This window comes from Colobus angolensis, unplaced genomic scaffold, assembly GCF_000951035.1.
Source record: "Colobus angolensis palliatus isolate OR3802 unplaced genomic scaffold, Cang.pa_1.0 Scaffold58, whole genome shotgun sequence".
Classification (NCBI taxonomy): Eukaryota; Metazoa; Chordata; class Mammalia; order Primates; family Cercopithecidae; genus Colobus; species Colobus angolensis.
The window spans coordinates 61889-73512 of record NW_012119376.1 but is presented as its reverse complement, the minus strand read 5'-3'; the positions used below and the strand labels follow the sequence as shown (position 1 = coordinate 73512).

At 35.5% G+C, this 11624-nt stretch overlaps 1 protein-coding gene across 1 annotated transcript in view; it reads left to right on the top strand.

Annotated features, from left to right (window-relative positions):
- The window catches only part of UTRN (utrophin), a 608259-nt gene that overhangs the window by 548160 nt on the left and 48475 nt on the right, over positions 1-11624 (top strand). The window contains exons 63-65 of the mRNA XM_011962010.1: positions 2281-2438; positions 6541-6707; positions 9828-9939. Of these exons, the coding sequence (XP_011817400.1) occupies positions 2281-2438; positions 6541-6707; positions 9828-9939 (437 nt within the window). The remainder of the gene's footprint in view (positions 1-2280; positions 2439-6540; positions 6708-9827; positions 9940-11624) is intronic.

Below are 11624 nucleotides of genomic sequence, written 5' to 3'. Positions count from 1 at the left end.
AAAGCGAGACCTTAAAAAAAAAAAAAAAGTACACATCTTCAAATCATCCTTTTAAATTATCATTAGCATCTCTTCTGTGCTGATTTATTAGAATTTGAGTTTTTTAGATTACGACTTTCTTATTACCCATTCCTTTACCCTGACACTGCTTTTTGTATCTGACTATAATGTTGAGAATGTGAACTTTTGTAGGAACTTTCATAAGGATTTATAGAAATATGTCAGAATGTCTAAGGACACTTTTGTCCTTATGTTTTGTGAGTAGTTTTACCTAAATAGTGGCATAGTGGTATAGCCCTATGTCTCAAAAGAGGAAAGTTGGGCATAGTTGATCTTGCTGAAAACATACACTTTTATGTAAAGATTATTATACATATGCATCAACTTTTATTTACTTAACAGACCTCTTCCCATGGACTGGTTTAAAATAAACATCATACTAAGACTGCTGGATAAATATTTTTGTCTATGATAGCCTTATTTTTTTTTAATGGAAAGAAACAAGTAGAGCTCTAACCAAATCTAAGTGAAAAAATTATAATAAAAATGAAATTTGTCTTCATTGAATTTGCTTTCCCTATGTATGCTTATAATTAAAGCCATACTTCATTATAATTACTGTATCAATATCACTGAGCTTGATTCAGTTTGAAATTTCACCATTGACAGCATTAGATCTAGTATTCCTTATAAAAAGAGAGAATGGGCCGGGCGCAGTGGCTCACGCCTGTAATCCCCAGCACTTTGGGAGGCCGATGTGGGTCAGATCACCTATGGTCGGGAGCTTGAGACTAGTCTGACCAACATGCAGAAACCCTGTCTCTCTAAAAATACAAAACTAGCTGGGCGTGGTGTTACATGCCTGTAATCCCAGCTACTTGGGAGGCTGAGGCAGGAGAATTGCTTGAACCCAGGAAGCGGAGGTTGCAGTGAGCCGAGATCGTGCCATTGCACTCCAGTCTGGGCAACAAGAGTGACGCTCCATCTCAAAAAGAAAAAATAAATAAAAAGAGAGAGAGAGAGAGAAATGATACATTTTGATCTGATATCAGGTACTGTTTGAAAATATTTTTAGAAAAATAAATATTTACTCCACTTCTATTCTTGGAAAATTTCACATGAAGAACATTTAGAGTTTAAGTGCTTTTGAATTTTTAGAATTTATTTCCAAAAAGTATTAATTTCTATAATGAAGTGGATTGTTTGTATTTGAAATTTCTTCCTCTTCCAAAAGTAACTTATCTTAGGATATTAGCTTTATTGTTGAAAATTATATAATAATTTTGATCTTCAAAGTATTGTATATGGTGAATAAAAGGTAAACCAAGAGTGGACAAAATAGAAGAGTTTTAATTTTATTGAATTAAGAGAATTATAAAACAGATCAGTTTTTTAATGAATGGAAAAACCTAAAAACTTTGTGAAAATATGCACGCATTTTAAAATTTGATTAAATGTATTTCATTACATAAAGTAAAACAAAAATAGTGTTTATAACTAATAAGGAATGGGAGACTAGCCCGAAAGAGAAAAAGCACACCTTCTTGTACTTTTTAGTGCTTCTTATATAAAATAGATGTGAATGTAAAAGTCTTTAAAATAAGTTATAATATAGGTACATTTAGTAGAATATTGAATTTAGGAGTGAACACAAAAAGTTGGTAAACAAATCTGTTAAAATTTGAAGGTTTGTTATTTAAGTTACGTTTATTCTTTTATTTTTTGTTTTTAATTTTTTTTGAGTTGGGGTCTTGCTATGTTGCGCAAACTGGTCTCGAACTCCTGGCTCAAGTGATCCTCCTACCCTATTCTCTCCAGTAGATGAGATTACAGGCATGCACCACAGCACCCAACTACGTCTATTCCTTTGACAAGTCATGAAGGAAGCTTTATTTTCGCTCATTCTTTCTCAGTAAGAAGGGAAGTTCTTATGAAGGTCATAAAATTAATTCATATGGGCTTATTGTATCATTTTAAAAAGGAAATTTGTGTTTATTGATTTATATTATATATGCATGATTTATGTTTATGTGTATATATAACCCATTCTTGCAGGAACAGGTTAACTACATGCTTCTTAAAATAATCTAGTATCATATGTAATGCAGAATATTAAGATCAGAATATTAAGGTCATTGGAATTCAGGAGGCAACTGATCAGATTCATGTCCTTCTGAAATTTCTTTAATCTACATGTTTCAGTCCACATTACCAAAGATACATTTTAAGTAAAAGAACGCTGTAGGCAGATGGAAGTTAACCTCTTGCCTCTCTTTGCAGATCTCTTTAAGGAAGTGGCGGGGCCCACGGAAATGTGTGACCAGAGGCAGCTGGGCCTGTTACTTCATGATGCCATCCAGATACCCCGGCAGCTAGGTGAAGTAGCAGCTTTTGGAGGCAGTAATATTGAGCCTAGTGTTCGCAGCTGCTTCCAACAGGTAAGCATGAAGGATCACTGGTACGCAGGATGTGTTGGGGAAGGGTTTTGAGGATGTTCTGAGACATGGAATAGGGAACTCGGGCTGGAACCAAATGCTGAAAGACTTTGGGTACCATCCAACAAGTGGTATATTTTATTTCCTAAGGCTCATTTGCTTCAAAAAATAGCAACCCTTGCAAAGAGACTTGCTGTTTTTCTTTAATAAAAGCTACAGTCTTTAACCTGTGCCATTAAATGCTGTTCGTTCTGCCCTTTTCCTGTCCTCCTCTCCTACCACTCCTCTCCTTGCTCTCTCCACTTTCCAGCTGCACTGTTTTATTTCCTTGATTTTATTTTATTTCCTCAGCAGTGCCTTTGGACCTGTGTCTGCTGTTTAGACATTCTTCCTTCCCCATTGCCCACTAACTCACTTCTCATACCTAATCCTTATTTGATCTTTAGATTTTAGCTTTAACTCTCACATCCTCTGAAAATCTTTCTCTGACCTCTTCAGATAATGCTATATTTTCCTATTATATTCACCTTAATATCTTCCACCTCTTCCTTCTGATACTCAGTACAATTATAATTAAACACTGAATTATATAATTCATGGCTTAGTGTTTGTTTCTTCTGTAGGAACCTAAGCTCCATGAAGACAAGGACTGTGGCTATCATTTTACTGTTGTATCCTGTCTTAGTTCGTTCAGGCTGCTCTAACAAAATACCGTAAACTGGGTGGCTTTTAAACAACAGAAATTTATTTTCTACAGTTCTAGAGGCTGTCCATGATCAAGGTGCTAGCAGATTCAGTGTCTGCTGAGGGCCCACCTTCTAGTTCATTGCAACCTTTCTTGCTGTTTCCTCATATGATGGAAGAAGTGAATGATCTGTCTTGGGCCTCTTTGTTTGTTTGTTTGTTTTATACTTTAAGTTCTGGCGTACATATGCAGAACGTGCAGGTTTGTTGCATAGGTATACACGTGCCATGGTTGTTTGCTGCACTCATCAACCCATCATCTACATTAGGTATTTTCCCTAATGCTATCCCCTAGCCCCCCAACCCCTGACAGGCCCCAGTGTGTGATGTTCCCCTCCCTGTGTCCATGTGTTCTCATTGTTCAACTCCCACTTATGAGTGAGAACACGCGGTATTTGGTTTTCTGTTCTTGCGATAGTTTGCTGAGAATGATGGTTTCCAGCTTCATCCATGTCCCTTCAAAGGACATGAACTCATCCTTTTTTTATGGCTACATAGTATTCCATGGTGTATATGTGCCACATTTTCTTTATCCAGTCTATCATTGATGGGCTTTTGGTTCCAACTCTTTGCTATTGTGGATAGTGCTGCAGTAAACATACGTGTACATGTGTCTTTATAGTAGAATGATTTATAATCCTTTGGGTATATACCTAGTAATGGGATTTCTGGGTCAAATGGTATTTCTGGTTCTATATCCTTGAGGAATTACCACACTGTCTTCCACAATGGCTGAACTAATTTACATTCCCACCAATAGTGTCAAAGTGTTCCTGTTTCTCCACATCCTCTCCAGTGTCTGTTGTTTCCTGACCTTTTAATGATGGCCATTCTAACTGGCATGAGGTGGTATCTCATTGTGGTTTTGATTTGCATTTTTCTGATGGCAAGTTGACCAGTGATGATGAGCTTTTTTTCATATGTTTGTTGGTTGCATAAATGCCTTCTTTTGAGAAGTGTCTGTTCATATCCTTCACCCACTTTTTTGATGGCATTGTTTGTTTTTTCTTGTAAATTTGTTGAAGTTCTTTGTAGATTCTGGATATTAGCTCTTTGTCAGATGGATAGATTTTGAAAATTTTCTCCCATTTTGTAGGTTGCCTGTTCACTCTGATGACAGTTTGGTTTGTTTGTTTTTTTGTTTGTTTGTTTTGTTGTGCCTTTTGTTGCCATTGCTTTTGGTGTTTTAGTCATGAAGTCTTTGCCCATGACTATGTCCTGAATGGTATTGCCTAGATTTTCATCTAGGGTTTTTATGGTTTTAGGTATTACATTTAAGACTTTAATCCATCTTGAGTTAATTTTTGTATAAGGTGTAAGGAAGAGGTCCAGTTTCAGTTTTCTGCATGTGGCTGGCCAGTTTTCCTAACACCATTTATTAAATAGGGAATTCTTTCCCCATTGGGTGTTTTTCTCAGGTTTGTCAAAGATCAGATGGTTGTAGATGTGTGGCGTTATTTCTGAGGTCTTGGGCCTCTTGTATAAGGGCACTAACCCCATTCAAGAGAGCTCCACCCTCAAGACCTAATCATTTCCTAAAGGCTCTACCACCTTGTACCATCTCCTAAGTGGTTAGGTTTTTAACATATGAGTTTTAGGGGAACAAAAACATTCAGACTATTAGATTTCCTACACCTTGAACATCATACCTACTTTAATAAGTATCTGCTAAATAACTGAATTAAAATGTCCTGAGTTCTTTTTAAGACAAGATTTTGCCGGGCGCAGTGGCTCAAGCCTGTAATCCCAGCACTTTGGGAGGCTGACACGGGCAGATCACGAGGTCAGGAGATCGAAACCATCCTGGCTAACATGGTGAAACCCCGTCTCTACCAAAAAATACAAAAAACTAGCTGGGCGAGGTGGCGGGCGCCTGTAGTCCCAGCTTACTTGGGAGGCTGAGGCAGGAGAATGGCATAAACCCGGAAGGCGGAGCTTGCAGTGAGCTGAGATCCGGCCACTGTACTCCAGCCTGGGCGACAGAGCGAGACTCCGTCTCAAAAAAAAAAAAAAAAAAAGACAAGATTTTAAATATATATATACATTAAAGATGTTATTAAAGTGTCAGTTGTTTTCTTTGAAACTATGCATACAAAAGAAAGATACACAAAGTTTTATACTGATCTAAGTTACTAATTTTAAACTGAGAAAGCACTTTAGTTTCTTTTTAATGTTTACTGCATATAAAGACATTTTAGAAATGTTACTACTGATGTTATACATATGCATAAAGTACAAGTCTACAGATATTTTGGCAAAGCGTAGCCAGTGATTTATCATTGCTAGGGAAAAAAAAAAAGGCTCACACCCTATCTTTGAGGAGAATTGATATCATGGATTATTACATTTTATAATGGCCCTTTTTCTTGTTTTAGAAATACAAAAAATATCAAATGCAAATTCTAAATATGATTTATAGTCATACATGTAGGTTCACAGAATGACCTCAACAGCAACAGGAGGATGAAATTGGTAGAAATTTTAGCTTTGCACTTAGGAAAATTGCTTAGTATTGGGACTTGTAGAGGGATTGGGGAGTTTTATGTAATTTATCCTGATAAATTTGAAAATCCTGCAAAGTACATCCATAGCAATATGCTTCCCGTGTGATGATATAATGGGACTGGAGCAGGACACACAAAAATGACAGCTTTTATTTAGCATTTATAATGGACTTCAAGTTTGTAAAATTATCAGTGAGTCTTTCACAAGTTTTTACTGTCTTAGATTAATTTTTTTTTTTGAGATAGAGTCTTGCTCTGTCACCCAGGCTGGAGTGCAGTGGCATGATCTCGGCTCACTGAAACCTCCACCTCCCAGATTCAAGCAGTTTCTCCTGCCTCAACCTCCCAAGTAGCTGGGACTACATGTGCACGCCTCCACGCCCAGCTAATTGTGTGTGTGTGTGTTTTAGTAGAGATGGGGTTTCACCGTGTTGCCTAGGCTGGTGTCAAACTCCTGAGCTCAGGCAGTCCACCCACCTTGGCCTCCCAAAGTGCTAGGATTACAAGCTTAAGCCACCACGCCTGGCCGAATGAGTTTTATAGAATTATTTATGTAAAAAGATGACTTTGAATTGGGTGGTTTTGGTTTTTGCTTTTGTTTCTTTCAAAAGCTGAGTATATTGAATTATTGGTATTTTTTTACTTCTTCCTATGTGACAATTTCTGCTTTTTCTACTCATAAGTTCTAGAATTTTCTTGACTTGAAGAACCTTAAAGCATTGTGATTTAACTGACATGGAAAGAGTTATATAGTTTCCTCTTCTGCACAAATTTTCAGAAGATTATGAAGCAACAACACTTGCTACCATTTAAATGAAGATATTTCTTCACTTTTAATATATATCTTTTTTCACCAGAATAACAATAAACCAGAAATAAGTGTGAAAGAGTTTATAGATTGGATGCGTTTGGAACCACAGTCCATGGTTTGGCTGCCAGTTTTACATCGAGTGGCAGCAGCAGAGACTGCAAAACATCAGGCCAAATGCAACATCTGCAAAGAATGTCCAATTGTCGGGTTCAGGTAAGGCGTGCCAGTGCTGGAGGAGGCTATTTTCTGTTCCCTTTGCGTAATCTCAGTGGCACGTCCATCCTCCATTCCCATTTGGAGGTTTGCCTTCTAAATACATGGTATGTTCAGCATGTCTCATCTATCAAAAAGTAGCATTTCTTCTTATAACTACTACATGAAGCATATTTTATTATTGTTGCTATTATTATTTTCATTTACACTACTTTGGTCAGAACCAGAGATTTCTATGAATGTCCATTTACTTAGGTCACAAAAATGATTCATGCATGAAAATTGTATGGCTGATTATAAATATATAACCCTGATGGAATTTGGTGAATATTCTGAGGTCTTTGGGGTCAAACTTAGCAAACAGGAAGCAATGTTTAATTACCGGCTGAGAAGTAACCAAATGACTTTGTGTTACTTCTGCCAAGTTTGATATGAAGTACATTAACCTGACTTCTTCCCATGAGGAGCACTGCTGAATGCCATACTTTAATGTAATCAGTGTTTCAGACGAGCAGATCAGAGATTAAGGTTATGGGAGGATATTCAGGAGATAGTGTATTGAGAAGTAGCTCTGGAGTCAGGCTACTTGGACTTGAATCCTGGATCTATTGTTTGGCACTGAGACTTTGAATAAGATACTTGGCCTTCTTGAACCTGAGTTTCTTCAACTTCAGATTCTATGAGTGTTTCCTCATAGTAGTAGTTAATACATGGAAGTGTCTAGGGCAGTACCTATCACAGAGTAGGCATTCAGTAAATGTTGGCTCTTTTTGTTACTACCAATAACATCATTAGTGTGATAGTAGCTAAACCTATGAATGTATTGTTGAACATCTTCATTAAGTGGAAATGCCAGAAAAACCTGGACAATGCTGTTGCTCAGTAAAAGGCAGGATTAGAGAGAGGTATAATAAGGGAGAGAACAGGATTCTTCAGAGAAGTAAAGAAGCATAGTGTTGTGGAAATCAAAAGAGAAGGCTTTAGCAAGATGGTAGAGGTGTTAAGTGCATCAGAAAGATTCTTTGAATCAGAAGTCATTGGGAATCTTAGAGAGGATTCTATCCATGTCATTATAAAGATGGCTCAGGAAAATACATAGGCTAGTATGTGCAAACAACTTGTTTAAAAAATCTAACTATAACTTAAAGAAAATATGTCAGAATATTGAAAATTGGAAGATGGTAAGTGATATATTGTCTTCCTTTTACTTGCATGTATATTTTTCCTGTTTTCTACATTGAGAATGTAGTACATCTAAAATTTTTAATTTTTGAATGAAAGAGAAATATGTCCAGAGTTGATACCTGGTTTAGGCACAAGGCCGAGCAAAGGTTTCTTCAAGCTAATGGTAATTTAATTATTGCACAAAGATTACCCATGAAGGGAATGAATAAAAGAACAATTCCAATAGTAAAATAGGGTCCAATTGGAATAGGTCTGATTAGCTTAGTTGTAAAAAGATGCATCTTTCTCTGTGTCTTCAGAGAATGAATGGAAAGGCAAATACAGAAATAAAGATAGAGAAATATGTCTATTATAGAATAATCTTATATAATCTTAACTTCATTCAGACTGTCTCTCAAGCTTCTACCATATATTTATATATATATATATATAAAATATTCATTTTCCCTGAACTTTTATAAATACTGCTAGAGGTTTTCACTAATTACCTCCAAATTAAATGTTAATGAAATCTTAGATTTACAGAATGTTTTGTAAGCTGGGAATTTTTTCAGTTAGAATCATACACAGTTGCTTAATAGTGGTTGCATAAATAAAGTAGAGCTTTAGTTCTCTTTCTTGTAAACAAAGTGAAGGTAGGTAATCCAAGACTGTTTTTTGTGACCACTTGGGCCCTTAGCTCTGTTTTCATGCGCTGTCATCCCTAACATGTGGCTTCCATCTTCAAAGTCGCTTCATGCTAACAAACTGACTCTTCTGGATGTCAGATCCATTTTCCAGTGGGGAGGAAGAGGGAGCATGCCTCTTCGCAACTGAGTCAGTCCCTTGAAATTCCAATTAGAACCCCACCTAATAACTTTGGTTTGTATTGCTCTGGTCACTGCCATCAGCAAGAGAGGCTAAGAAACAGCAATTTTCTCAAGGCTCATTGCTAAAATATGCTAACAGCACAAGGGTATGTTACCAATGAAAAAGGAAGAGTGGCTATCTGCCAAAGGAGTATTCAGCAGAAGATAAAATTCCATTTAGAAAGAAGATGTCAATCATACCTGTCAAGCCATGCTGATAGACCAAGAGATGTTGTTAGTGTATGTGATTGTTTCAAACCAGTAGCTTCCTTGGCAAAAGTAAGCTGGCTGTAGTATATGCAGAATGATTTCCTTAAGATTGATTTGCAAGTGATTTTTCAGGTCATTCTAGAAGCTACTCAGCACTTAGTAGTTTATAGTCACACAACCTTTAAATTTTGCTTCCATTCTCATTCTGTTGGTTGTATCATTTAATTTTTTTCTGTAGATATGGGTATAATTTATGTTCTTAGTTCTACCAGCAATGCTGACAGAATATATTTGGGAGAAGATGTTTTCCACTGAGACTGATAGAAACTGGTCATCTAAGGTTTTGCTTTTGTAAGTACGATTCTACAAGTAGAAGTCAATGTGCAGTGTCATTCTTATGCCAGAGATTCTAAAACACCATTTCCATTCAAGGATGCATTGTGATAAAGGCTCTATTTAGTTTTTCCTTTGTTACACAGTATTTCTTGATTTCTTTTTTTTCTACTGACTAATTTAAACCAAATATAAAAGTGCTCATTGTTAAGAACTGTATCTTTGTGAGGGAATTTTAAAATTCATTTCTTATTGATGGTGTAATTGATATTTTAAAATTTGATGTTTCAACTTAATAGATATAATTCTTTTCTTGTCCATCACTTTCCATTCATATTCAAATATTAAAATAAACCTTCTGACATGCGTATTTGTCTCCCTCTCACGTATAAACAGATGGAAGCATGTTTCAGAGACTTGAACTCCAAAATTTCATTTCTTTTTTTTTTTTTTTTTGGTAATTTGGATGAATGAAGTTTCTTACCGCAAATTTGGACTAAATAATAGTAATGCAAGCCAATAAATTTTCTTTTCTTTTCTCTAGGTATAGAAGCCTTAAGCATTTTAACTACGATGTCTGCCAGAGTTGTTTCTTTTCGGGTCGAACAGCAAAAGGTCACAAATTACACTACCCAATGGTGGAATATTGTATACCTGTGAGTACTAACCCACTGTTTTGTTTTTAATACATTGCCATTGAATTAACTAATATCTAAAATGTTATTGTTTATTTAGACTTAATCTTTTTGAAAAAATATCACTTTGAAGACTGTGTTTTTTGTTTTAAGTAAACTCGTTTATGTTGAATTAATTAGTGCAAAAAAAAATAGTAACTTTTTTTAACATCTGTGTTTTGATTTTAAACTTTTTTGGTAGCAAATTCTTTTAAGAGCTGATGCTGACCTACATTGAAAATGATACTATGTAATGAAAAATCATGTTTTTTTAGACATATTTATGTTTTCATAGTTACATACTATATTCATATTAGCAAAATACAGAAAATGGAGATATTAAAAATATAATTCCTAATTATAGCTCCTATATAAACTACCTTCTAATTTTTCCATGTCTCTGGTTTTAAGATTCTATTCATATTTATATTTATGTATTTTTGTTCCTGATATTTTTCACTTAACATTCCATTTTGTCACACAGTATAATATTTTTTTAGTCACAAAATTTTTAATTGAGTGAATTACTACAGGTTCCCTTAAATTTGGACATTTCGTTTATTTTCAATTTTCTGATGTTATAAATAACACTTTTACAAGTATCTTTGTGAAGGTAGCTCATTCCAGATACTATGTAAATTACATTGCAATAGAATAAAGCACTGTAAGTAGATTATTTGAGTCAATGAATATGAGTATTTTTTATGGTCAAAATACTTGATGTTAAGGTTTTTTTTCAAAAGAGGTTTATCCCACTTTACATTATTATCACATTTTGTTGAAGTTTCAATTTTACTATAGCCCCACCAGCATTGGACATAAGGTCTTGTTGTTCCTTTGATTTACAGCTATTTTTTCCTGAAGTTATCCTCATGTTCTATTAATAGCTATTCTTTTACTTCCTTCCAAATAGTGCCCAAATGTATTCATCAAGCTGTCTATTTTCTTTGGTTTAGGTAATTGAGTTACTTTTTTGGATCATAAATTGCAGGGCTGCAATACTTATAAAAGATACACATATAAATCTCACACTCATAGGTATCTTATCTCAAATAAATAAGTGCCCTGTGTATGGAGAAGAAATCTCTAGAAAATATTGGTGAATTATAATGGAGGAAGTGCCCATACCACATAATAGCTTTAACCAGGAAAAAGAAATCTCCCCAAGAAAATTTGTGAAACATCATTTATTACTATTATTAACTTATTTATTCACCCAACAAATTAATACTGAACATATTGTAGGTGTCAGGCCCTCTTGTCAAAGATAAACAAAACCAGACACTAGTTAAAATGGTAAGGACAGATTTTAATCAATAATACACTGATTATACACATATACTTCTGTTTGTACAGAGGTGACTAGGTGTTTTCAGGAGGGAATAGACTGGGGAAACAAAAGAGGGACTTGAGCAGAGGCAAGAAAGTGAAAACCGACCCAGCATTGGTCAGCATCAGTTCCATCAGACCAGCTGTGTCTGTGAGGTGGCAATTGTCAAGAGTTAGGATTCTACCATTCCAGAAAGACTGGAAGACAGGGGCCCTATCCTTCCTGATGATTACACTTCAGAGAAATGACTTTCGGGTCCTTGAGAAAGACACCCCTGAGTTGTTGGAGATACATACACATCTCAAAGGGACAGAGGAAGGATTCCCCATTGTAAGCC